The sequence below is a fragment of the Liolophura sinensis genome, chromosome 7 (assembly GCF_032854445.1).
Source record: "Liolophura sinensis isolate JHLJ2023 chromosome 7, CUHK_Ljap_v2, whole genome shotgun sequence".
NCBI classification, from domain to species: Eukaryota; Metazoa; Mollusca; class Polyplacophora; order Chitonida; family Chitonidae; genus Liolophura; species Liolophura sinensis.
The window spans coordinates 60,156,395-60,183,699 of record NC_088301.1 but is presented as its reverse complement, the minus strand read 5'-3'; the positions used below and the strand labels follow the sequence as shown (position 1 = coordinate 60,183,699).

At 40.2% G+C, this 27,305-nt stretch overlaps 1 protein-coding gene across 1 annotated transcript; it reads left to right on the top strand.

The window, feature by feature from the left end:
• Nucleotides 1-26,087, top strand: LOC135471087 (uncharacterized). Its single transcript, XM_064750134.1, has 10 exons — nt 1-209; nt 417-521; nt 1,233-1,348; nt 1,672-1,782; nt 2,084-2,242; nt 6,431-6,572; nt 8,405-8,497; nt 8,878-8,993; nt 15,494-15,596; nt 25,750-26,087. Exons 1-10 carry the CDS (start codon nt 35-37, stop codon nt 26,085-26,087), a joined length of 1,458 nt encoding a protein of 485 aa, XP_064606204.1. The 5' UTR covers nt 1-34.
• Nucleotides 26,088-27,305: the final 1,218 nt, after the last annotated feature.

Genomic DNA, 27,305 nt, shown 5'->3' with positions numbered 1-27,305 from the left:
TTGAGTCAGTTCACCTCACGTTTTATCAGTGCATATGCACAGCACCCGTACGGCGGATTCTAGTCCTTGTGGCCCCATGGCAAAGTACACTCTGCATTACTTCAATCTTCGAGGCAGAGCCGAGCTCACCCGACTCATCTTCGCCGCGGCCGGTGTGGAGTACACGGACCACCGCATGACAGGAGCCGAATGGCAAGAGCTCAAGTCACGTAAGTGTCGCCCAGGCTATACAGGTCGCCTATCAGCATCTTTTTGCATTGCATTTCCAGTACCGGTAACAAATATCTAAGAAAATAATAAATAGATAATTGTGAGTACACATTTTTGAATTCAGCGTTATTTCCACTTCCTCTTAATTTCTTGTTTTCTTTTTTTTTTTGGCAGTGTGAATTTATACAATAATTTTCCTTTAACAGAGGCGCCAACTGGCCAACTTCCATGCATGGAAATTGAGATTGACGGGAAGACAGTTTGGCTGGGGCAGAGCATGGCAATAGCTCGTTATATTGCGCGTGAACACCGTAAGTGAAAGATCACATCTTGGTAAAAATAGTATTATGGGGAAATTACAGTGTTTAGAGTCGCTAGTCATTTTGTAGACATCCTGTTGTCACTTTTTTATACACCATCAGTAACAACAAATATAGTTATTTCTTAGTGAATGCTTTCTTAGTGATAGTGAATGCTCTCATCGTGGAAAATAGTTAAAAGTAACCCGTATCGAGAATGATGAAAAAAAGGTGTTTTTCTTCGTCATTACATGGATCATTCTAGCATGATAGTGTGTATACATGAACGTGCAAAATCTTTTACTTATTTTTTCACTACGGCTAAAAGTGATACAGTACAGCATCGATGTAGCAAAATGTAACAAACATGTCGGTATGTATCATAAGTTAGTCTCTATATACAGATGACAACTGCTTACCACAGATTAGCAAAGGGTGTTTCGCGGTATTGTGTGCAAATCCCTGATCCCCAGAATGTTAACGCTGACTCACGTCTGATCTACATGAGTGTAATGCTTAAATCAGAAACATCATCTGAGGTTTAATCCAAGGGCAATCTACAACCTAAAATGCTCAAACCAGAAACATGTGAAGGCAGTAAACAAAATCATGTTAAGTCAGACATTGTCAGTTGTTAGATGATCCCATATTTGAATAATGCCAACACAAAGTGAAGATCACACACATTACAGCCTCATGAATGAGTCTAACAATGTATTTCAGGCTTAGCAGGAAATACCAGCTTAGAGAAGGCCAGAGCGGATTCTATAGTAGACAGTACGGTGGACCTATTTGCTGAGCTGTTAAAGCAGTTCTTAGAAAAGGACGAGGCGAAAAAGGTTAGTAGGGTTATGACTTTGTGCACTTCCACTACAAAAATTAGCATGTGTAAAAATGCCCCATTAACCCAAAATATATGTGGCGCTGATGTGTATGTTTATTTAAAGTGATCTGTCGCATTTCAGCTACAGGTAAAGCTGTTCGATGAATGAGACTGAATTGCTTATAATGGTAGATTAGGGGTTTAGGATGGATTCATTGCGTACCATATTCATAAGAAGGTTCTTCTAACTTGCACCTTTAAAGCGCGAACCCATTTAGGTACAAGCCTACCGTTCTCACATGGACATATATACTTACTCTTTCTGTGCCGTATTTTCAGAATGAAATCCAGAAGAGATTAGACTCAGAGGTTTTGCCCAAGTACTTGTCTATGTTTAGTAAACTACTGACTGGAAACCAAAATGGAGGTGATTACTTTGTTGGAGATCAGGTAAATTTTTAACACACGTTGCTGTTCCACTCATAACCCTAAGAAGTTCACGTTACCAGGGCCAGTCAAGGGCCTTTGGTCACTTGGTATACCAGTACTCAGAAGGACCTTTGCAACATATGCTTTACAAATGAGGTGTTCATTTTTTAAATCTTTGTATACTTATTAATCATAACCGGTTATTGGTATAAATGTGACCAATTTAGTCTTGACTATATCCTTCTAATCAGATTGTCAATATAGCAGGTTGAAGCCACTCTCTATTAATATATGCATATTTCACACATTTATTTGCTTTCAGCTCACGTGGGCAGATCTTGCTGTATTCAACATTTTATTCAGTCCTTTGAAGTCAAATCCGAAATTATTGGATGATTACCCTAAACTGAAAGCTAACAGAGCCAAAGTTTCCGAGAATGCCGGTGTCACGAAACATGTTGAAACTCGTCCAGAAACTTCCATCTAAGTTTGGTTTATCCCACAAGTAGAATATTTCTAGTGTACGATTTCATCTACATCAGTATGTCACGGTAACGTATTTACAACTGCTGAGAATACATTCCAGTGTCTTTCCATGCCAAATGGCCTTTAAACCACCACCCATTATTAACACAAGTCAGTGTCATTTTATTAATATCTTGTCTTCAACTATTGTGCAACAAGCCTGATTAATAAAACAAATTCATTCACTCGGCTTTTTGGGGTTTTAACCATATTATACAGTCTGTGATTATGTAAGACGTGTGTGTGAATTCGTTTTATATTAGGGATAGACAGCTGTAACATCTACAAAACATCTACAAAACTATTGCTGTTTGTCATGATACATATGCTGCTACTTATGGACACTGGCAGATCTAGATCACGTGGCAGCAGTGGCCGGGAGAGATTTGTAAGACAGCAAATTTGGGCGTCACTTTCCAACACGTTGTTATACATCACCGATAGTAGCAGGTACGTGATGCAAAGCCGTTATGCCTTTCAAAAAATATAAATCTAGTCGATGTGACAACAGGTCTCGTGAATACACCTCTACAGTCGGTGTGACGACAGATTTCGTGAACATACGTCTACAGTCGATGTGACCATATATCTGATTGTACATCTACAGTCTGTGTGATCTCGTAAATATATATGTTTACAGTCGGTGCGACGACAGATCTCGTGAATATACGTCTACAGTCTGTCACCACAGAATTACTGCTTATACGTCTGCAGTCGGTGTGACGGGAGATCTAGTGATTGTACATCTACAGACCATGTGACTAGAGATCTCGAGATTATACGTCTACAGTGGGTGTGACAACAGATCTCGTGATTGCGCGTGGCAATACATCTCGGCATTATACGTCTACAGTGGGAGTGACAACAGATCTCGACATTATACGTCTACAGTCGATGTAACCACAGATCTAGTGATTGTACGTCTACAGTTGGTTTTACGACAGGCCTCGTGATTATATGTCTACGATCGGTGCGATCGAATATCTCCTCATTATACGTCTACAGTCAATGTGATATTTGATCTCGTGATTGTACGTCTACTGACGGTGTCACAAAAATCTCGTCATTCCACTGTCAGTGTGACAATAAATTTCGTCATTATACGTCTTCATTTGATGTGACAACAGATCTTAATTATACGTCTGCCATCGATGTGACGACAGATCTTATTATTGTACCTCTACAGTCGGTGTGACAACAGATATTGTGATTATACGTCTAAGATCGATGTGACGACAGATCATAATTGTACGTCTGTAGTCGGTGTGACAAAAGATCTCGTCATTATTTGTCTACAGTCGATCTGAAAAAAGATTTTGTCACTATACGTCCACAGTCGGTGTGACTAGAGATCTCGTGATTGTACGTCTTCTGACGGTGTGACAATAGATCTCGGCCTTGTATGTCTACAGTGGGTGTGACAACAGATCTGGCGATTGTACGTCTACTGCCTGTATCACAACACATCTCATCATTCCACTGTCAGTGTGACAATAGATCTTGTCATTATACGTCTACATTCGTTGTGACAACAGATCTCGTCATTATACGTCTACAGTCGGTGTGACAACTGATCTCATGATTGTACGTCTACTGTCGGTATCGCAACAAATCTCGTTATTCCACTGTTGGTGTGACAGTAGATCTCGTGATTATACCTTTAGAGTTTGTGTGTCAACAGATCTCGTCATTAAACGTCTACAGTTGGGGTGACAACAGATCTCGTTATTATACGTCTACAATGGCTCTGACAATAGATCTCGTGTCTGTACGTCTACAATCGATGTGACGACCGATCTTATGATTGTAAGTCTGTAGATTGTAACAGATCTCGTCATTATATATCTAAGGTCCGTGTGATAACATATTTTGTCATTATACGTCCACACTCGATGAGACTTCAGATCTCGTTATTGTACGTCTACTTTCGGTGTGACAACAGACCTCGTGATTATACGTGTGACCACAGATGTGATTGTACGTGTACTGACGGTGTGATAAGTGTGTGTTACGATAGGTCTTGTCGCAGTGCTTTTATTTTTGGTGTGGCAACAGATCTCGTGATTATACAGTCGGTGTGACTTCATTATAGGTCTACAGTTTGTGTGACGTCATTATACGTCTACAGTCGGTGTGAGGACAGATCTCGTCAGAGTGCATGAACATCTTTATTAGGAGGAAGAACTCATGCTCCTTACATCTATTAAACCTCTTTTAGAGATAACTTCTCGTCTATTCTAAGAAACAATTTTGACCTAACCAGGCGTGTTGATAAACTTTTCCAAAGCAAACACATTCACGAAACTCCAGCACTTTCAAAGTCGTATGTTCTGGTTTAATTTATACCTTAACAATAGCCAATTTATCCACAGGTAAACAAGATGTGTATTTTAACTGTTAGTTCACAAATATCTCTGGTACGTCGATTAGGATGAGTCTAGTTAATTATAGCGTTCCCACGGACGGTGTTGTGTGTCCGTGTGGATGACTGGTCTGAATCTTCCCGGGTGGACCGTTCCCCTTAAATCACAACACACGGTGACCTTACAACCAGGCGCTTCTATATCCACAGTATACAATGCCTACATCAATTCCATGTTCTATATGTTGACGGTTGAACTCCGCCTTCTCGTAGATATTGTATAGTTACATACACCTGTGGTGAGGTGTCTGGATAACTTGAACCTGCGAGACCTCACTGGCTAGAGATAGGTCGGCAGGGTTGAAGGTGGCCTGTGTACAATGTTTATCACCAGAGTTTCGTGCGTTATCGGGACATTATTGGCTGCATCCAGAACCCCAAGAATTGGAGTAGTCGATTGGGAAGATTGTGATGTGACAAAACACAGCACTAAATTAGATTACTTTTTGTAGTATAAGAGTAGTAAAGTGAGTACTATGCTTTAAATACAAAAATTGGTTAGATTGTGTTTTTAATCAGTAAACCCGCGACGTTAGTATATGAGAAAAGATGGTTATTTATATATAGCTACCGGAAACTGAAAACCTTATGTACCCCCCGCTATAGTAGCCTACAAATTATGTTTTCATTTACATTAACCGCAAGGGTGTGGTTTATATTCTGTTGGATTTGCAATAAAAATGTATATATTATAGACACATAATTCATTAATAAGCAGGGGGGCGATATGCACAGAGCCTAAATACCAATACAGCTGTAATAGGGAACAGTACGTGCCGAATTTTAAAGGCTTTTTCTTGTTTCAGTGAGCAAAACGTGGCGTTAAGCCATAGTCATTCATAGATTCAGTCGGTAAGAAACACGAAATGTGGCTCACAACCGGCCTTTTAATTCCCCGTTCTTTCTCTTCTTGGGATATTGATGGCAATTAAAGCGTCTAACGAAGCTCATCAGGCCCATTACGCAGTTTGTAAAAATAATGTGCGCATCTGTAGATCTACATGTACGATATACGTGCGAATGTTCGTCAGTAACTTGCCAAACGTCGGTTTTTCACACGGGGCACTTCGGTTTTTTCAATCGTTAATCGAAAAACAACGACAGTGGGCTTAGATTTTATGGTCATAAATACAATTTGACAACAAAAGAAGCAATCTATGCAGGCCGAATTGTTCACTTTTCTCTGAAAGGTCATAATATAGGGCAGGCGTAGAATTTAAAGGCTTTAATTATAGGTATGTTGACATTTGGCTAAGCACGATGACAATTAGGAAATAATGCCGCACACGATGCCTTGTGACACAGCATTTTTACCATCGATTGTTCAATTTCCAGTGCAAGTCTGCTGCTATTCAAAGATCATTGGCACAAAATGCTGAGTCATCACCATGACAAACCCTTCAAACCACATACACCCCCTTTAAACGTGTTTGGAATCATCCGTTATAACAATGAATAAACAGCTTCGGGAAAGGTTCATTTAACATTCTCAGGTGGGATTTTCCCATGAAATTTTCTGTATTTACTCAAGCGTTTTGTTTGCATGAGAAAGATCTTCGTGACGCTCGAGTACACTCTGACAGTAAACCTCGGCTTAAGGAGAGGATATTTAAGCGCGTCATTGTCCATCTGAGCACAGAGTCCAGCTATAAGACGTACGCATACTACACCTGTTAAAGCGTAATCACAGCTCTGATAACTCCACTGTAATTACCCTGTAAGTTTGAAAACATGGTGAATTACAAACTGACATACTTTGCGGCGCGTGGACGAGCTGAACTCATTCGGCTTATCTTCCACGCTGGCGGAGTCAAGTTTGTGGATGAGCGAATCGAAGGCAAAGACTGGCCCGCCTTAAAACCAAGTAAGTAGTGTAATATCGCCGTTTGAAGCTGTGTACATCAGGGGACGAGATGGGTGCGCACGTAGTCTGTCTGGTATCGTGCATAGTGAAAGTGTAATATCGCCGTTTGAAGCTGTGTACATCAGGGGACGAGATGGGTGCGCACGTAGTCTGTCTGGTATCGTGCATAGTGAAAGAGTTTAAATCTGCATGTATGCAGACACATTAAAGTTTTTCACATGAGGAAACTGTCATGTGGATCACTCGACCATATTTGATCGTAAACATGGATTTATGACAGTAATTTAGTTGTTACAGTGTTACAATATGGAAAGCTATTTAGCACCCATGTACCTTCTTTAGATCAAGCATGGTATGTTAACTGCTGTCATACTAGGCCTACTTTTAATTTGGTGTACTGAATTCCGCGTATGGGCTCCATATATTATATAAGCCTACAACCTCAGGCTTTACGTAGCTGTTGCTCAAATAAACCTTGCATGTGGCTCGTTTCTTTGCAGTGGCATTTAATCCATGCAAACAGTTTGCAGTTTTGTTCCATTCACTACTCGCTGACAGCAAGCGCTGTCGCTGAGTACTAAGAGCCCTGTCAATGTTGATAGCCAGGTCTACCTTTTCTGCCTGGTCACTGCACGCAATGTAAACAGAAGGAAAATCCGCCGACTCATCATTTTAATGAATCGTTGACCTGACCCATATATAATATACAAGCACTGTATCTATGGTAAACCTGAATGGCGCGTCTGTCGGTGTGCGGGCTTTGTGGTTGTCTCTATGGTGATTGACTGAACGGCCATCGATCTCCGTTCATTAAGGGACATATCGCCGAAAGAAATTCAAAATTTTTGAGTTGGTTCAGCTAAAAACAAAAGTGAGTTGCAAGTGACTCCAAACTAAGCCTCCTGGTCCTATATTTTCGACAAAATGTAAATTAAGAGAATTAAAAGGGGAAATCCTTGACTGGCCTAAACTGTCGACTCGACGAGATAACATGCAAATGAGACAGCGCAATGAGTTCCACAACGCAACGTTCGCTCGTCGATAGCACATGTAAACAATGCCATAGATTGAAAGCAAACCAGAAGTCTAGTAAATCAAATACGATCTTCCTTTCTACTGATAATGTTTTATAGAGTTCCAGAATTGCCAATGGTAGAACTCAAGTTAGACGGTAGACCGTATAATTACAACACAGTGCCGTGTCTGACATTTTAAGTTCACCGAACATCTCCCGTTGTCTAGACAACAAGGGGAGGTAACTGACTTTTAAAAATCAGACTTTCTAAATACATTGATTTGAGTGAGTTGATGGTCAAAGGGAATCCACGGATAAAACTAAACATACCATCATTCACTCAGAGTCAGTAGACTTTTGGAAGTCTCAACTTTTTGCGACCTGGGCGGTATATCTCTTTAAGGATAAAGTCGACGTCGTAACTCGTATCATTGTCTCGGCTTGCCAGATAAAAACTGTCCATACCTACTTCACAGAGTCGCTCGTCTCTCTGCGATGACCTTTCGTTTTTAGTTTTCCCATTTATCTCCTAATTACTAATGTCAGTTAATATCAATCTATTTTTTCACATACTTAGAATTCTAAGGATAATTATATTTACGGATAATTCGCTACGAATAGTTAATTTGCACAGCACTTATTGGCAACATGCCGAAAATGTACTCTGCTCAGGTCTTGTGGAGAGACGGAAGCATACAGAAGTTTCATTGCATGTTTCAGTTAAGAATGATTCTTGATCGTCCAGGCCTCCTCGCTTGCTCGTTATGAAAGTTTATTTCTACGATAAATTGTTAATCAAATGTTAATATTTCTCCAGAAATCCCCCACGGAGCGCTCCCAGCGCTGGAGATGGACGGTCAAGTTTTCGGCCAGAGCATCGCTATTGCCAGATACGTGGCGCGGCAAGTTGGTACGGATAAGTTTGCTCTTCTCCGTTGTCTTTCATACACATTAGCCACTTGTATTAGTTCGAGCTTCCCAGGAAAAAAACAAGCAAAGAATGAAATTACCAATCAGCTTGTAAGCAAACGCAAGCTATTTTCCCCTGAAAAATATAACAGAGAAAAGTTACGTTTACAATACTCCTTGTTAGTATGTGTCAAAATAAATCCTCGCCTTCCATGTTACTCTTGGCGCTATATAGCCATGATAAAAGTTTGTACTGTAAACCAAACATATATTTGTCAGTATTGCCATTTACCAAACAAAAGTTAATTAGTAGGCCTACATCAATGGAATCCTATACCTTTGAGATAAAACTCTTAGAGTAGAATGTTGATTATGTTTTAGGATTGGCGGGGAAAACGCCGATAGAAGAGTTCAGGGCGGACGAACTCGTAGACACCGTTACTGACTTTGGTCAGGCGTACATTAAAGTACGCTTCGAAAAGGATGAGGCGAAAAAGGTAAGCTGGAATTAGGAAATGCTGCTGAGGCCTCTAAACAAATATCCAGATTCAATAAGGAAAATTACAAGTGTAAATTTTAATTGTCATCTAGTTTAGGAGAAATTCATAGTAACAACCTATCAAATACGGGAGCTTTTGAGACTTTTTGTGGAAACTTGACGTATGTCTCCCACCTCCTGTATGCTGGAGTACAGGTATGTCTCCCACCACCTGTTTCCTGAAGTACAGGTATGTCTCCCACCACCTGTTTGCTGGAGTACAGGTATGTCTCCCACCACCTGTATGTTGGAGCACAGGTATGTCTCCCACCACCTGTATGCTGGAGTACAGGTATGTCTCACACCACCTGTTTGCTGGAGTACAGGTATGTCTCACACCACCTGTACTCTGGAGTACAGGTATGTCTCTCACAACCTGTTTGCTGGAATACATGTATATCTCCCACCACCTTTATGTTGGAGTACAGGTATGTCTCCCACCACCAGTATGATCCAGTACAGATATGTCTCTCACCACCTGTTTGCTGGAGTACAGGTATGTCTCCCACCACCTGTTTGCTGGAGTACAGGTATGTCTCCCACCACCTGTATGCTGGAGTACAGGTATGTCTCCAATCAGTTGTATTCTGGAGTACACGTATGTGTACTTAGAAGGTAACATTCGTCCTATTTTGCGCGATTTATTTATTTGATTGATGATTGATTAAGGTTGCTGGCAAACCGTCCCACTTAGGGCCGGAGAGGAAGCCAGCATGAGCTTGGTGAGTGGCCTCTGGGCCATAACGCTGCGCTAGCGCGCATACGTGATACTCAATTAACTACAACAAAAATGTGCAGTGAAAACCTCCCCATACACAAGTGGCAGAATAAGCAGAATTTATCAATTCGCAAAGAGGTTATTTTTATTTTCCAGGAGGCACCACACTGACATCATATATAAGTCCACAATTCTACTTTAGATAATGTCAATACAGAAAAGCTCCTAAAACGCAGGCCATACAGTGAAGACACCGCCTGATCCTTGATCTCTTCAACGTTGTAAATATTGCGGTGTAACCGTGTACAGACAACCTGCAATTAAAAAAACTTTGGGAAAGGTCACTCGACTAACATTGTTTGCATGAGTTAGTACGGGTGTAGCTGTGTGGCAATGACCTTCAATGTCTTTGAAGGGTGTCCACAGTAATCATCTGCAATGTCTTTGAAGGGAGTCCACAGTAATCATCTGCAATGTCTTTGAAGGGAGTCCACAGTAACCATCTGCAATGTCTTTGAAGGGAGTCCACAGTAATCATCTGCAATGTCTTTGAAGGGAGTCCACAGTAATCATCTGCAATGCCTTTGAAGGGAGTCCACAGTAATCATCTGCAATGTCTTTGAAGGGAGTCCACAGTAATCATCTGCAATGTCTTTGAAGGGAGTCCACAGTAATCATCTGCAATGCCTTTGAAGGGAGTCCACAGTAATCATCTGCAATGTCTTTGAAGGGAGTCCACAGTAATCATCTGCAATGTCTTTGAAGGGAGTCCACAGTAACCATCTGCAATGTCTTTGAAGTGAGTCCACAGTAATCTTCTGCAATGTGTTTGAGGGGAGTCCATAGTTATCATCTCCAATGTTCTTCAAGGGAGTCCACACTATTCATCTCGGATGTCTTTAAAGGGAGTCCATAGTTATCATCAGCAATGTTTTTGAAAGGAGTCGACTGTAATCATCTGCAATGAATTTAAAAGCAGTCCACAGAAAGCATCTGCAATGTCTTTGAAGGGAGTCCACAGTAATCATCTGCAATGTCTTTGAAGAAAGTCCACACTAACCATCTGCAATGCCTTTCAAGGGAGGTCTACAGCAATCATTCAACTGGAATGCGTTTGAAGGGAGTCCACAGTAATTATCTGCAATGCCTTTGCCTTTGCAATGGTATGAGGGGCCGTAAAGGCAGTCATGCTCATGACATCTGCATGCTGCCTTTGTAAACAGTTGCAGTCAAATCAATTATCTGCAGTGTCTTTAAGAGGAGTTCATAGTTATCATTTCCAATGCTCTTCAAGGGAGTCCACATTATTCATCTCCGATGTCTTTGAAGGGAGTCCATAGTAATCATCAGCAATGTTTTTGAAAGGAGTCCAAAGTAATCATCTGCAATGTCCTTGCAGGGTGTCCACAGAAAGCATCTGCAATGCCTTTAAAAGCAGTCCACAGTAACCATCTGCAATGTCTTTGAAGTGAGTCCACAGTAATCTTCTGCAATGTCTTTGAGGGGAGTCCATAGTTATCATCTCCAATGTTCTTCAAGGGAGTCCACACTATTCATCTCCGATGTCTTTAAAGGGAGTCCATAGTTATCATCAGCAATGTTTTTGAAAGGAGTCCACAGTAATCATCTGCAATGTCTTTAAAAGGAGTCCACAGTAATCATCTGCAATGAATTTAAAAGCAGTCCACAAAAAGCATCTGCGATGCCTTTAAAAGCAGTACACAGTACTCATCTGCAATGTCTTTGAAGGGAGTCCACAGTAATCATCTCCGATGTCTTTGAAGGGAGTCCACAGTAATCATGTGCAATGTCTTTGAAGGGAGTCCACAGTAATCATGTACAATGTTTTGAAGGGAGTCCACAGTAATCATCTGCAATGTCTTTGAAGAGAGTCCACAGTAATCATGTGCAATGTCTTTGAAGAAAGTCCACAGTAACCATCTGCAATGCCTTTCAAGGGAGGTCTACAGCAATCATTCATCTGGAATGCGTTTGAAGGGAGTCCACAGTAATTATCTGCAATGACTTTGCCTTTGCAATGGTACGAGGGGCCGTAAAGGCAGCCATGCTCATGACATCTGCATGCTGCCTTTGTAAACAGTTGCAATCAAAGCGCGACTGGGTTACCTTGTTTAATTGTTATTTGACCAGGAACTCATTAATGGACTACGAATGTGAACTTTGATATGGAATTCATGCCAGTAATATCCACTGTCTGCCCGGCGTCATTGAAAACTGATGACCGCTTCTCTCTTGTTTGTTCCCGGCTTTATTTTGTATTTGTATACTTTCTTACATACCTTTGTCTTTGGGAGGTAGTGTTAAACGTTGTTTAGGAAATGGATTTTGCGATTATCGACTTTGAACGACTTTTAGGGATTACGAATGGTATAGGAATGTCAGACATGACGCTCATATTTCAATCACAGAGTCCACAACAATCATCTGCAATGTCTTTGAAGGGAGTCCACAGCAGTCATCTTAGATGGCTTTGAAGGGAGTCCACAGTAATCAACTGCAATGTCTCTGAAGGGACTCCATAGTTATCATTTCCAATGTTCTTCAGGGGAGTCCACAGTAATCATCAGCAATGTTTTTGAAGGGAGTCCACAGTAATCATCTGCAATGTCTTTGAAGGGAGCCCAGAGTAATCATTTGCAATGTCTTTAAAGGGATTCCGCAGTAATCGTCTGCATTATCTTTAAAGGGAGTCCACAGTAATCATCTGCAATGTCTTTGAAGGGAGTGCACAGTAATCATCCGCAATATCTTTGAAGGGAATCCACCGTAACCATCTGCAATGCCTTTCCCTTTTAAGAGAGTCCACAGTAATCATCTACAATGTCTTTGAAGGGAGTCCACAGTAATTATCTGCAATGTCTTTAAAAGGAGTCCACAGTAATCATCTGCAATGTATTTAAAGGCAGTCAACACAATCATTTGCAATGCCTTTGAAGGGAGTCCACAGTAATCATTTGCAATGTCATTCAAAAGAGTCCATAGTAATCATCTGCAATTCTTTTGAAGGGAGTCCTTTGTAATCATGTGCTATGTCTTTAAAGGGAGTCCACAGTAATCATCTACAATGTCTTTGAAGGGAGCCCAGAGTAATCATTTGCAATGTCTTTAAAGGGATTCCGCAGTAATCGTCTGCATTATCTTTAAAGGTAGTCCATAGTAATCATGTGCAATGTCTTTAAAGAGAGTCCACATTAACCACCTGGAATGTCTTTGAAGGGAGCCCACTGTAATCATTAGCAATGTCTTTGAGAGGAGTCAATAGTAATCATCTGCAATGTCTTTGAAGGCCGTCCATAGTAATCATCTGCAATGTCTTTGAAGGGAGTCGATAGTAACCATCTGCCATGACTTTCCCTTTCAAGGGAGTCCACAGTAATCATCTGCAATGCCCTCTGAAGGTCTCATGTTTAGGCATCTTCACCTTTTTTCTCGCTGCACATTACACACGTGGAGTTGACCTCTTAGTAAGCCTACTTTGCGATGTTTCAGAGGACAATTTAACTGTATGTAATAACTTTGACAGGTAGAATCAAGTTGCGATTTCTTTGCTGATTTAGGTGAACTCCATTTTGTCTTACATTTTCCCAAGCATTTTTATACACTTATGTCCATCGTTTTTAATATATGGGTCAAGACCCATAATTCCATGGGTCAAGGCCCATAATTTTACACATTTATATCACCGAAGGTGGGCAAATTCCCCTTTGCTACTTTTAACTTGGTCCATGTCTTTAGTTCATGTTTATACATATGACAGGGGCCTCCGTGGCTCAGTTAGTTAGCGCGCTAGCGCAGCGTAATGACCAAGGAGGCTCTCACCAGTGCTGTCGCTGTGAGTTCAAGTCAGCTAGAGCTGGCTTCCTCTCCGGCAGTAAGTGGGAAGGTATGGCAGCAAGTTTCCCCCCCCCCCCCCCACCCCCCCGCTCCCTTCCCGGTGTGTGTGTGTGTGTGTGCGCGCGCGCGCGCAATCAGGCCACGACAAAATACAGGGGACTTTCTTGACAATTAAGATCGTTCTATTCCAGTTTGTTTTTTTTTGTTGTTGTTTTTTATTTTTTGGTATTCTTTGTTGTTCGGGGTTAGTCAACATGACATCACCTTTTTGACACCTTTACATTCACCAACAATATGCCTGTGATGACACAATAAGGAAATTACGACGGACTCGGGTAAAGTGAAGCATTAATATCAGTAATGATAGAAAAACATCAGGAACATTCTAGACGAATGAATTAAATCAGTATCCAACTAGCGCAGTATCGTCCGTAATCTAGACCTTAGGATTTGTTAATCAAAATATGTATCTCAACTGCGCTTGGATTGCGACTGTTCATAACAAAACGCGGAGACCTTATTCAACGGGATAAACATAAGGCCGTTATCCTAGGTTAAGCGAATTAGACACATTTAATAATATGTATAAATCGTAGTGAGATTCTGGTCACTCCGCTTCTGTCTACTTGCAAGAGCACTGTATCAGCCTGTCTCCCAGTAGGGCAAGGATTCTTTAATCAAGTTACTACCCTACGTATGTTCTCGTCTGCGCGTGTACCAAAATTTCCTTGCGATGGGGCAGATGAAAGGTGTATCAATGGCACCTTTGAAAGAGTCAAGTTTTTCACAAGAAGAAAATGCATTTTAAATTTGTCATTTGTCCATATTATAATCTCAATGACGTACAACATTGAGTACAAAAATGGTTTGATATTTTTTTCTCCTTACATTTATCACCACCCAGTAAAATGCTGTTGGAACCCAATTTATATCAGTGACGTCACATTCATATGTTTTGCCTTGAAATATTTGAAGGTTTATCTGAAGAATGTATTCTTGGCTATATATTCCTGTACATTTTTAATGCAGAAGTAAAGGGGTATGCATGTATCAAGTATCAAAAACCTGATGCGACATAATTTATTTCAATATATATATGTGGCCAAAACGGCTATTATGACTATTGCAGAATGTAATATTTCAAACGCATTTTACTTGGTTTTACTATTAAGGAACAGTGTTTAATGCTTTTCCTATAGTTCACGTTAGTGTTTTGTTTGTCTTTGCACAGGAGTCACCTATACCCTTTGTGAAAACTTTATTATTGGTGATTGACCGTTTTTATAATAGATATTTATTAAAAGCCAAATATATCACCAAATGATAGCAATGCCAATGTAATTATATGACTCATCCTTATAACAGGTAAGACAATCACGTGACCATTTACTTACTTGAGCGAAATGACCTTCTCTAAACCTAAATAATTATAGTCGTAAAGCAAAGAAATACATCGCTTTGCATGCATGGGTATCTGGCCAAATTGTCCTCAAACTACTGAAAAGGATTTTACATGTAAACGGTATCAGTCAAGTAATATTGTGCTAACAGCTCATATTAAATTCCCTAGTGGATTGTTAAATTTATTTTACTTCATAAACAATACAAACCAGCTTTTTTGACATGGCCTTTTGGTTTTTCTCTTGAATAACGTGAGACATATGGCGTTTTTCTGGCTTTTCGTTATGTACGCATTACGGAAAGTTAAGATTTTTTCTCAAAGAATGTGATAAAGCTGCCATTGTCGAAAGGTTTTCACATCTTAATTTACTTCTTGTGAGCCTATAAATATGTTAGTACCAATTAGGTTTGGCCATGCCGGGTGACCCAATATCTGGTCTGGCACATGGACTGTTATCCTCCATGTAATTTCCTTTTATTTCCAGGCAGAGTTAAAGAAGGATTTTCAAGCCAATACAGTGCCCAATTTTATCTCAAAGCTTTCAAATTTGCTGAAATCCAGCGGGGACTTTTTCATTGGTAAAATCCGTAAGTATGCTTTTTCGCCTCTACCTGCCTGATACGTATCCTGTCTCACATATAAAAATATATCCGTAGTGACAGAGTAGCAAATGAGTATCTATATGTCCTAGTGTTATTAAATAGCATAAAACAATTGGTGTTCTCTAGTGTATTAATCTTTATAATACTGTGGCAGAGTTTTTCACGTACGCATGGGTCTGATATTTCCTTTGGCTTTTCAGTCAGTATTATTGATATGAACGGGATACTGGCGAAACGGAACAAATCACAGTTAAAAACATATTTATTTATTTATTTATTTATTTATTTATTTATTTGTTTTAATTTTGTTTAACGCCAAACCGAAGAATTTTTGATTTATATGATGGCGGTCGGTAGGTTACTGTTGCAAAATGTTAAACCTCCCCACACCAGCACTGACCCTCCGCCAGAGCGGTTTCTCTCACCAACATATGCGTCAAAGTAACGCTCACCCCGACGACGGGAAAGGTGTAAACATGATTCGTCCGTAAACAGTGACGATGTGGCGCCGGACGACGGACGTACCGCAGGACGATGTGCGCGCAACGCCATCCCCCGCAGACAATTTCGTACGGGTTGAGGATTTATGCAACAATAGTCAGGAATGATTTGAGCTGTTTCTACGGCAGACGATCCCTTACGCCCTGAAGAATTCTCTGGCGTGGGATGTGCGCTGCTTAAACGTTTTAATGATACTGCATCCGCCACAAGACCTCCTGTTGCGTTAATCATGTTAGTCAAAGAGATGTCCTGGGATTTTTTTTCCTGGGATAACACGAAGGTTACCAACGCACCCACTCGGACGGCATCGGAACTTCGCAGGTCGTCATTTTCAAAGCACGTGTCTCGACGGATAGGGTGCACTCAGCTGCTCTTCCCAAAATTAAAATCATCTGTTCTTACAATATAATTGAGTATAGTTCATTTCTGTTCATTATTTACACACAGATTTAAATTAAGATTCCCAGGCAATTTGTCAGTCCACCTTTACATGGTATGCATCTTAATGGTTTCAATAAAATCATTCTTTTGCAATGGCTTAAGTGTGACTATTCCGTGACAGGGATGGCCTATGACCAGAATGAAAACTCGGAATACAAGAAAACCCGGAATAGGTATATGTAAACGGCAATTACGGGAGATTTCGTATATATATCCACAAAGTATATACAATGCCGAAATACAACTGAAGTTAGAGAATATGTTATGGTTATCAATAGTTAAAGAAAATGGGAAAAAGAAGATTTTTATGCACCATGTATATATTTTTTTATAATATCTATAAGCCTCTAATAATGTAAAATAATGTATAACTCAAAGTGATGGAAAAACAATTTCCAAGAAATGAATTTATTACTTCATTGAAATCTTCTTCACAAGATATACAAAAAATGATACATGCATAATCACAGAATAAGGCTCATGTGTTCAAGCGTTTGCAGCTGTAGCAGTTATAAACGTGTGCAATGGCCATTTCCATGGAGAAATTCTTGTAATGTTTTTTGTCCCGCTGCAACGCCTAAACAAAGCCGTTGGTTGCAAGTCTCTGATGGCACACTGTACTCTTTTTTGTCGGGAGAGTTCCAATGGAATCATTGAAAAGATGTGTTTTAACTACACACGCGTGAACTGAATTGGCTAAAATGTAAAGGCAGGCTTTTTTCATGTGTTTATTAATAAAAGGTGAATTTAAAAAGAAATTGGTGACATTTTACTCATATCGACTGTGTTCAGTCATTACTTTATTTAACAAGTTTAGATTTCATCATATATCTCTTTAAAACAATTTTTGGTGGACTTATGATTTGTGGGTGTTTTGCCTGTTCTTGACGCAAGGGATGGGTTTTTTTGTCCTAGGGTATTTTGACTGTGAGACCTTTTTGTCCATTTGACCTTTTGTCCGTATCATGAATGCTTCATATCAACTATGACATCCACGCCATGTTATGCATTTTAAGTTGTGTTCAAGAATATTTCACTTATACGACGGCGGCCAGGATTATGGTGGGAGGAAACCGGGCACAGTCCGGGGGAAACCCACGACCATCCGCAGGCTGCTAGAAGACTTTCCCACGTACGGCCGGAGAGGAAGCCATCATGAGCTGGACTTGAACACACAGTGACCGCAGTGGTGAGAGACTCCTGGGTAATTACGCTGCGCTAGAGCGAAAACAACTGAGCCACGGAGGGCCCCCCTTCCCCCCCCCCCCCGAGCTTTTAAGCCATGAATTTTAAGTTATTGTGCCAAAAATGTTGTGCATGGTATAAACAGTCGTAGGCTTTAATAAATGATACTAATTTAGAATTAAATACAGCTTATTCATAGTTTTACAGTGATGTCAAAAGCTTGTCTGAGCCAATCATCAGCACACTCATTAGTCATATGACTAGAGTAATGGAGGCGAAACAAACCAGATTTAACCCAGGTGAGATAAGCCTTGAATAAGATTTTAGCAGGAATAATAAAAAGTATAGACTTTAGGTAGGGCATTTTTTCTCGAAAAGCAATCAGAATGTGCCTAACCTTCAGATATGATAGTTTGAATGTCCTATAGTACTTCAAACTTTAGAAATTGGCGGAAGGGGGGAATGGTAATGCTCCTTTCCGGATATGCATTTACAGTAATGTTTTGATACAGTGCTAGATAACATTCTACGAAAACATTCTGATGAAAACAAATGATAAAACAAACACAATGACATCTCTAGATTACTTGACTGAGGGTCACTTTATTGTAATTGAAGAAGATGACAGTTGCTATAGAAAATCACATTAAAGGATAAATAAATGCCATATAAACAAAATTACATAAAAGCAAATTTAAAACTAATGATTATATTATGATTATTGATTGTTTCTGAAAGTACTTCATATATGTTGGAGATTGAACACTAGGTAGTGGGGGGAGGAAAGCCATTCTCCATTTACCTTGTATCATTTTCTTTTAAGACTCAGGGTAGCCAAATTCAAAGTTTTAAACAAATAAAATTTGACAAAATGTATAACTTGGTGTGAAACAAAGGCAGTCATGTCTTCTTAATTCTCATGAGTTAGGAGGATTAACTCACTGGGGAGGATTACCTGCTGTGAATACCCATGCTCTGCCCAATGTTTATTGCCTCCTGCTATACCTTTGTCTACAAACTGTGCAGCACTGCTCCTGCAGTCCTCTGCCCAGTTTTACATCAATTATACCGGTTCTCATTTTTTTGAATGGAAGCAGAACATTGGTGATTAAAATTAATTTGTAAACAAAGCAATGGCAATTTCATCACACATTTCACTAATTTTCTCCCTTTCTGTTTTAAATCAAATACCCTTAATTTTCACTTATCATCAATTTAAAACTTTGAAATTTTGCTTAATATAAAAAAAAACTGTCACTCACATTTTTGATATCTTTGCTCACTAGGATTAAAGATATTTGTAAAAAGAACATCAAAATCTAAGCGACAATTCTGTGGGGCCATTTCTTAGTTAATTACATGTACAAAACTATGCACTAGGGCAATAATATTTTCAAAATTTTCAAAATTGGTGAAAAAATTTATTTTGAAAAGAGCCGCTCTGTTATTTTTAGAAATGTCTACATTTTTACAGATCCAAAAGTTATATATAAGATTTTGAAGTACTTTTTCAAACCTTTTGGAATTTAAAAAGAAATTTTAGTAACACGAACTGAAAATGTTTAAAAGTACTATTAGTGTACTAAGTGTCATACATGTACTGTTAAATAAACTTGTATAATCCAATAAAAAAAAAAACCTCGTGAAATAAAAATGTGGCGTACAGTTATGTACATGTATTTAAGTTTGTCAAACTGTATCATTTCAATCTGTGGTTAAAACTGTATAAATTGAGTAGCTATATGGCTTATTATAATTTCGTATTTATAATTTAGAAATTTCTACATAATTTCAGTGTTCTAAGTTTGGGTATCATCCTCTTCCAGATGAGAATTTAACGGCACATTACAAAACAGCAGCAAGGTGCAGACTGGAAATAACCAGCTTTATTGAACTTTGATAATTCCCTCATAATTCATAGTTGCATGTATGCCCAGATAACTTACCGAAGTGGTTGAGGTCGTCGATGACCATTGCGGCACATCCTCATCAGTAATATGCACCACGTCACGGTGAAAGTTGTTAATCACACGTGTTAAAATGTTTGTTTGCTTATGTTTCCATGATACCTTTTGCAATGTATCTAGAGGGTATTCACTTAATGATGAACTCAATATAATCATTCCTGTAAAGTAATAACGAAAACTAACTTATTGCGTTTTTATAAGGTTTGAGGATTACAACTCAAATTTAATTTATTTTAATTAATAAACAAAATGTATATTAGTGAATCTTGTTTGAACGTTGATCTCAAGAAAGGTCAAAAGGAATTTTACAATACCTTTCTTTATATATTTCGCTCAGTGTTTGTAAAAACCCAGTTGACTTCATTTGTATTGCATGGTGATATAAATTACGTTATTATGTTAAATTTTTCTCATTAGGGACATATAAAAATTATTTCTCTTATTGTGCTTGTAAGCCTTCTTGTACAAATTCCATTTTGCTCTTTCTTCAGCCGTACGTTGGAAGGTCTGCTGCAATCTGCGGATGGTCATGGGTTTCGCAAGAGCTCTGCCCAGTTTCCTCCCACGATAATGCTGCCCGCCGTCGTATAGCGAAATATTATTGAATACTACGTAAAGCACTAGTTAAATAAATAAATAAAATAAACATTAAGCAGTCATAAGTGACAGGGATATTTTCACGGCTTTATAAATTTGGTAAAATTTTCCGAGATGATTATAGTATAGTCTGTATATACATCTATTGTGTCTGCAGATGTGAATTCAACCATGACTGTGTTCAATAATTTCACAAATGCAAGTCCCTAACTCCAGACATTCGTCCGTCGACCCGAAAGATATCAACATGACCCCAATCAAGTGAAAAGCACAGATGGTTTATGGTCGATAAGGGAATACCAGTTCCAATAGGAAAAGTAGTAGTGTCATTTTGTGGGTTGTTACATGAATGTAATAGGGGGATGTGATTAACATTCCAAACATGTTTTAAAACTTTATTTCTTAACATATTATGTTGAAGTTTCAACAAAGAAGTCTTGTTTGTTATACCGACCACTAATTAACACCCCCACCCTTTCCCACCTCTCCCCTTCCTCCACTCAGTGAGATGTCGTGGGTAGTTGTGATTGGTCTTAAAACAACTGAACATGACACATTTCACACTTTGTCCTCCTGGCCAACACAATGTGCTGTGTACTTGGTATTTTTATAACCTTAACATTAATACGTTGTAAGCAGGGTGTAATAATCTCTTGAATCCTCATTAGCAAAAAATGTTGCCCCCAACTCTTCAAAAAAACATCACCAAACACAACGATCAAAAATTGATTTTCATTCCGCAATTATGTTAACAAGTGGAGTGTTCTTAATTTAAAAAAAAACTGAAGTTTGATCACTGTAGAGTTTATCACGTAATGCGAAATTCTCCTGCATGTGGGTACCAGTATAAATCCTACCACGTAACATTTTATATTGGAATCCTGGTCTGTTTGCACATATCAGAGCAGATATAATATAAACTAGAATCTGTTCAGTTTGACAGTTTTTCAACATCCAATTTTTGGCTTCTGCCTTAGTACAGACTCGTTTTAGGGCAACGTGTGATGTCCGTGAAAGTCGTTGAACAGCAGAGACTTCTATACTTCTATGCTGACGGCTGCCAGCATTATTGGTAGGGGGAAGAAGAGCACAGCGCAGAGGAAACCCAAGACCATTCGCAGGTTGCTGAAAGACTTTCCCCCTTATGATCGGAGAGGAAGCCAGCCTGAGCTGGAATTGAACTCACATATTATGAAAATATAATACAAAATGTACATGTTTAAATAAATTAAGGTCTGGCTGCACAAAATGTAATTGTAGATATGTATATAACATGTAGTTGTGATCTATGAAGCGACAAGCTTGATATCTTAATTGAAACCTATAAGTGTCCAACAGAACATCTTTCAATAATTTGAATCTATACAAATACTGTAAAAGTTGCTTTAAAAATATTACAAGATAGGTTATGAAAATGAATTAAAATACTTTACAGAATTTTTGTAAAATAAATAAGTACTTCATCTAACATTGGGATCCTCTTTTTAAACTATTGATAGTAATCGTTTAATCTATAATTATTTGCACATGACCATTCCAGTTTATCATGCAAAAACATTTTAGACTCGGTTGAGCGGAAATAACATGTTACCACAAGGGAACAACGATTGTGATTGCCATAAACTCTCTACAGTTTGGTGCTGGTAATGTTATAGATGATTGCTATGCAAAACATGTAGTATTCGTACCTGATGCACATGTTTGAAATAACAATAGTAAAGATATTTTGTACATGGTGAATTATTAGTGAATGGTAATACATTTGGATCTCATAAAATATGATAGCTTGCATACAGTAACCCTGCAATAAAGTATTGAAAAACATTCATGGTAATATTTTACTTAATTAATTAAACCTTTAAGAAAACTAACTAAATTTCTGAAAATAGATTATCAATATTGTTTAGTATATTTAATGTATTTTTAAATACATCATGTATATATTGCAAAGAAAATCACTACTGAGAGCAATAGTATAATCTCTAAATGTAAATGTATTTCGGTCCAGCATATATTTTGGATCTTTAGGCCATTTTACAAGCCTTGGACAGTGGTAGGCTGGGCATTTATTTTAAACACAGCACGGTTTTACAAAATCTTACATGCCTAGATGGCTAACGTCACACCAGTTATCTCCCCTGCCGAAGCCAGCCTCCATCACCCACAGTCGACTCCGTTCCAGACAGGATTAGTACTAAAATCGATTGGTAATAACAAATATAGTCTGTTTTAGAAAGCTTAGAAACTGTCTTTCTAAATCCGTGGAGTTTGATACGATACGAGCAGTAGTTCTTCCATAATCGCCGTTTACCGATACTGGGTACCGCTATTTCGGATTTTCTTGTACCGGTATTCCAGGTTTTCATTCTGGTCATCAGGCCGTCCATCTGGGTACTGTTATCCCGGGTTTTCGTACATTCTGGGTTTTTTGTACATTCCAGGTTTTCATTCCGGTCATTAGACCGTCCCCCCATGGTACTACTGTTCCAGGTTTTCCTATATTCCGGGTTTTCATTCTGGTCATCAGGCCGTCCCATCTGGCTACTGTTATCCCAGGTTTTCGTACATTCTGGGTTTTTGTACATTCCAGGTTTTCATTCCGGTCATTAGGCCATCCCCCCTTGGTACTACTGTTCCAGGTTTTCCTATATTCCGGTTGTTTTCGTTTCGGTAATTAGGCCTTCTCACCTGGGTACTGCTATTTCGGGTTTTCCTATATTCCAGGTTTTCATTCTGGGTCATCAGGCCGTCCCATCTGGGTACTGTTATCCCAGGTTTTCGTACATTCTGGGTTTTTGTACATTCCAGGTTTTCATTCCGGTAATTAGGCCTTCCCGCCTGGGTACTGCTATTCGGGTTTTCCTATATTCCGGGTTTTCATTCGGGCCATTAGGCCGCCCCCCAATGACACACACAACTGGAAAATTAGAGCATGCAGGGTCATTAAATACTCTGCACGTGTCAGGTGGTCCGTGTGTTTCATGTAACGTGTAATTTATTCTCTCAATGCGTCTTCCGAAGTCGTCAGTGACGAAGGTTTTTAAAATTCTGCAGACTTTAATGCACATGATAACAGAGCCAAAGGGAATATGGGAGCCACTGAGCCGTAATCCGTTGTCTGACAAAGGGAATATGGGAGCCACTGAGCAAGAGCCCGTTATCTGACAAAGGGAATATGGGTGCCACTGAGTCGTAATCCATTGTCTGACAAAGGGAATATGGGAGCAACTGAGCCGTAGTCCGTTGTCTGACATAGGGAATATAGGAGCCACTGAGTCGTAGTCGGTTGTCTGACATAGGGAATATGGGAGCCACTGAGCCGTAGTCCGTTGTCTGACATAGGGAATATGGGAGCCACTGAGTCGTAATCCGTTGTCTGACATAGGGAATATGGGAGCCACTGAGTCGTAATCCGTTGTCTGACATAGGGAATATGGGAGCCACTGAGCCGTAATCCATTGTCTGACAAAGGGAATATGGGAGCCACTGTGCCGTAATGCGTTGTCTGACAAAGGGAATATGGGAGCCACTGAGTCGTAGTTCGTTGTCTGACTAAGGGAATATGGGAGCCACTGCGCCGTAGTCCATTGTCTGACAAAGGGGATATGGGAGCCACTGTGCCGTAGTCCATTCTCTGACAAAGGGAATATGGGAGCCATTGTGCCGTAGTCCGTTGTCTGACATAGGGAATATGGGAGCCACTGAGCCGTAGTCCGTTGTCTGACATAGGGAATATGGGAGCCACTGAGTCGTAATCCGTTGTCTGACATAGGGAATATGGGAGCCACTGAGTCGTAATCCGTTGTCTGACATAGGGAATATGGGAGCCACTGAGCCGTAATCCATTGTCTGACAAAGGGAATATGGGAGCCACTGTGCCGTAATGCGTTGTCTGACAAAGGGAATATGGGAGCCACTGAGTCGTAGTTCGTTGTCTGACTAAGGGAATATGGGAGCCACTGCGCCGTAGTCCATTGTCTGACAAAGGGGATATGGGAGCCACTGTGCCGTAGTCCATTCTCTGACAAAGGGAATATGGGAGCCATTGTGCCGTAATCCGTTGTCTGACAAAGGGAATATGGGAGCCACTGAGCCGTAGTCCGTTGTCTGACAAAGGGAATATGGGAGCAACTGAGCCGTTGTCCGTTGTCTGACAAAGGGAATATGGGAGTCACAGAGTCGTAATCCGTTGTCTGACAAAGGGAATATGGGAGCCACTGAGCCGTAATCCGTTGTCTGACAAAGGGAATACGGGAGCCACTGAGCCGTAGTCCGTTGTCTGAGCTACTTTCTTTTTTGTTTTCTCCAGTAACATATGTAGACCTACTTACCCAGAAGCCAAGAATGGAAGAAACTTGTGTATCAAACAGTCACTTGTTCGACTCAGTTTACAGACATGTGTTTTGTATTCCAGGTTGGATAAAGTTAAGGATATTTTCTTTAGACGAAACGTATTTGACTTTTGGGGTTAGGGTTATATGTATATGCAAATAACATTTTGTTCCAGGTTTCTTAATAAGTATTGTATCATCTCCTTTCTTTTCCAGCTAACCTGGGCTGATTTGGCAGTTTCTTAACACCTTGGACATGTTGTCGTTAGAAAATGCAAACGCTCTTGACAAGGCTCCAGAACTCAAGGCATTCAAGAAGAGGATCGAGAGCCTCCCTAACCTCAGCTCGTACCTGAAGGCCAGGCCAGCCTCTGACTTTTAGGAACCACGCGCCATTGATGATCTTTCGTTGCACTTTTGATCACCAATGTAGATTAGGGCAATTTTTGTCTCTGTAGTTAGAAACATACTAAACATGAGGGTTTACATTTGGTCTTAAAAGTCTCTGCTTCCCAGCTAAGACATAAAAAAAGTTTAGCTATACATGTTCTCTTTTGAGAGCCACTTTCAGATATAGTAACATCAACTGGAAGTACCTGTGTTGGCATTAAACGCAGTAAAGACGTGCACATCTGTACCCGCCAAATTTACTCTCCCACTAGTACGGAACACCAGGTGTCACTGTTACAGGCCCATAGAGCGTGACGTACAGAGTGTAGGTGTTCCAGTTTTAATCTAATTCCATGTACGTGTACACGTCCAATCAACGTTTTACTTTTAAATATACTGCACAATACGAACACTATTACAAACTGTAAATGTCTTCATCTATACATTTATTGACTGTATGAATATTGAAATAAAATGAACGTCAATAATATAAGCGTATAGTTCTGTTTCACTCTGTGATAATGCCAGCTTTTAGAAGAAACAAAATCACTCCATTTAATTAGCAACGTATTAGTGAATGATACATTGTCCTACAGTCATTTGTATTGTCCTTCATAGACCATACCTGGGGACCGTCCTTTATAGACCATCCGTTGGGCCCGTCCTTCAAAGAACAATCGTGGGAACCGTCCTTCATAGACCATTCGTGTTAACCGTCCTTCATAGACCCTCCGTTGGGAGCTTCCTCTAGAGATCATCCACAAGGACCATCTCCAGCGACCCACGGACCGTCCGTGGAGACAATTCGTGTGGACTGTGTCTCCAGATGCTTATTTGTCTTCTTCCAGAGGCCATCCGTGAGGACTGTGTCCCCAGACGCTTATTTGCCTGGTCCTCCAGAGACCATCCGCGGGAACCGTCCTCCAGAGACAATCCGTGGGGACCTTTCTCCTGTGACCATCCGTGGGGACCGTCCTCTAGAGACTATTCGTGGGGACCATCCTCTAGAGACCATCAATGGGAGCCGTCCGTCAGAGACCATCCATGGGGACTGTCCTTCATAGACCATCTGTGAGGACTGTCCTTCATAAACCATTCATGCATCCAGAGCCCATCTCCAGGCACTTATTTGTCTTGTCCTCCAGACGCCATCCGTAGGGACTGTGTCTCCAGACACTTATTTGTCTTGTCCTCCAGACGCCATCTGTAGGGACTGTGTCTCCAGTCACTTATTTGTCTTGTCCTCCAGAGGCCATCCGTAGGGACTGTGTCTCCAGACACTTTTTTGTCTTATACTCCAATGGCCATCCGTGGGGACTGTGTCTTCAGACACTTATTTGTCATGTCCTCCAGAACTGGCATGGTGTTGTACTCCAGAGGCTATCCGTGGGGACCGTGTCCCCAAACACTAATTTGTTTTATCGTCCAGAGGACATCTGTGGGGACCCTGTTTACAAACAAGTATTTGTGTTGTCTTCTTGAGGCCATCTGGGGGGGCCGTGTATCAAGGGCGCGGTTGTTCAAAACTTAATACTGTTTCAAGACTTAATACCAGATTTTTTTTTCATTTTGTACTTAACCTAAAAATATTTGTGTGGCATTAAATTAAATATGAACTAAATCTTCTCCTTTATACTCTGGCTTTGGACAACTGCACTGCCTGCAGAGTTGGGCTAAAATGTTAAATATAAAATTTGACTTAATACCAGTATTTGCTAATACACTTTCGAACAACGGGGCCCAGACACTTGTTTGTCTTGTCCTCCAGAGGCCATCCATGTACACTGTGTCTCAGATGCTTATTTGTCTTGTCTTCCGGAGGCCATCCGTGTGGACTGTGTTTCCAGACGCTTATTTGTGTTGTCCTCCAGAGACTATCCGTGGGAAACGTGTTCCTAGGCACTTATTTGTCTTGTCTTCCAGAGGCCATCCGTGAGGACTGTGTTTCCAGACGCTTATTTGTCTTGTCCTTCAGAGGCCATCCGTGAGGACTGTGTTTCCAGACGCTTATTTGTCTTGTCCTCCAAAGGCCATCCGTGAGGAATGTGTTTCCAGACGCTTATTTGTCTTGTCCTGCCGAGGCCATCCATGATGACTGTGTTCCCAGACACTTATTCGCCTTCTGCTCCAGACACCATCCTTGGGGACTGTGTTTTCAAACACTTATTTGTGTTGTCCTCCAGAAGCCATCAGTGTAGATAGTGCCTTCAGATATTTATCCAGAGGCTAGCCTTGTTGTCCGTGTCTGTAGATAGTTATTTGTGTTAGCCATCCGTGTGAAT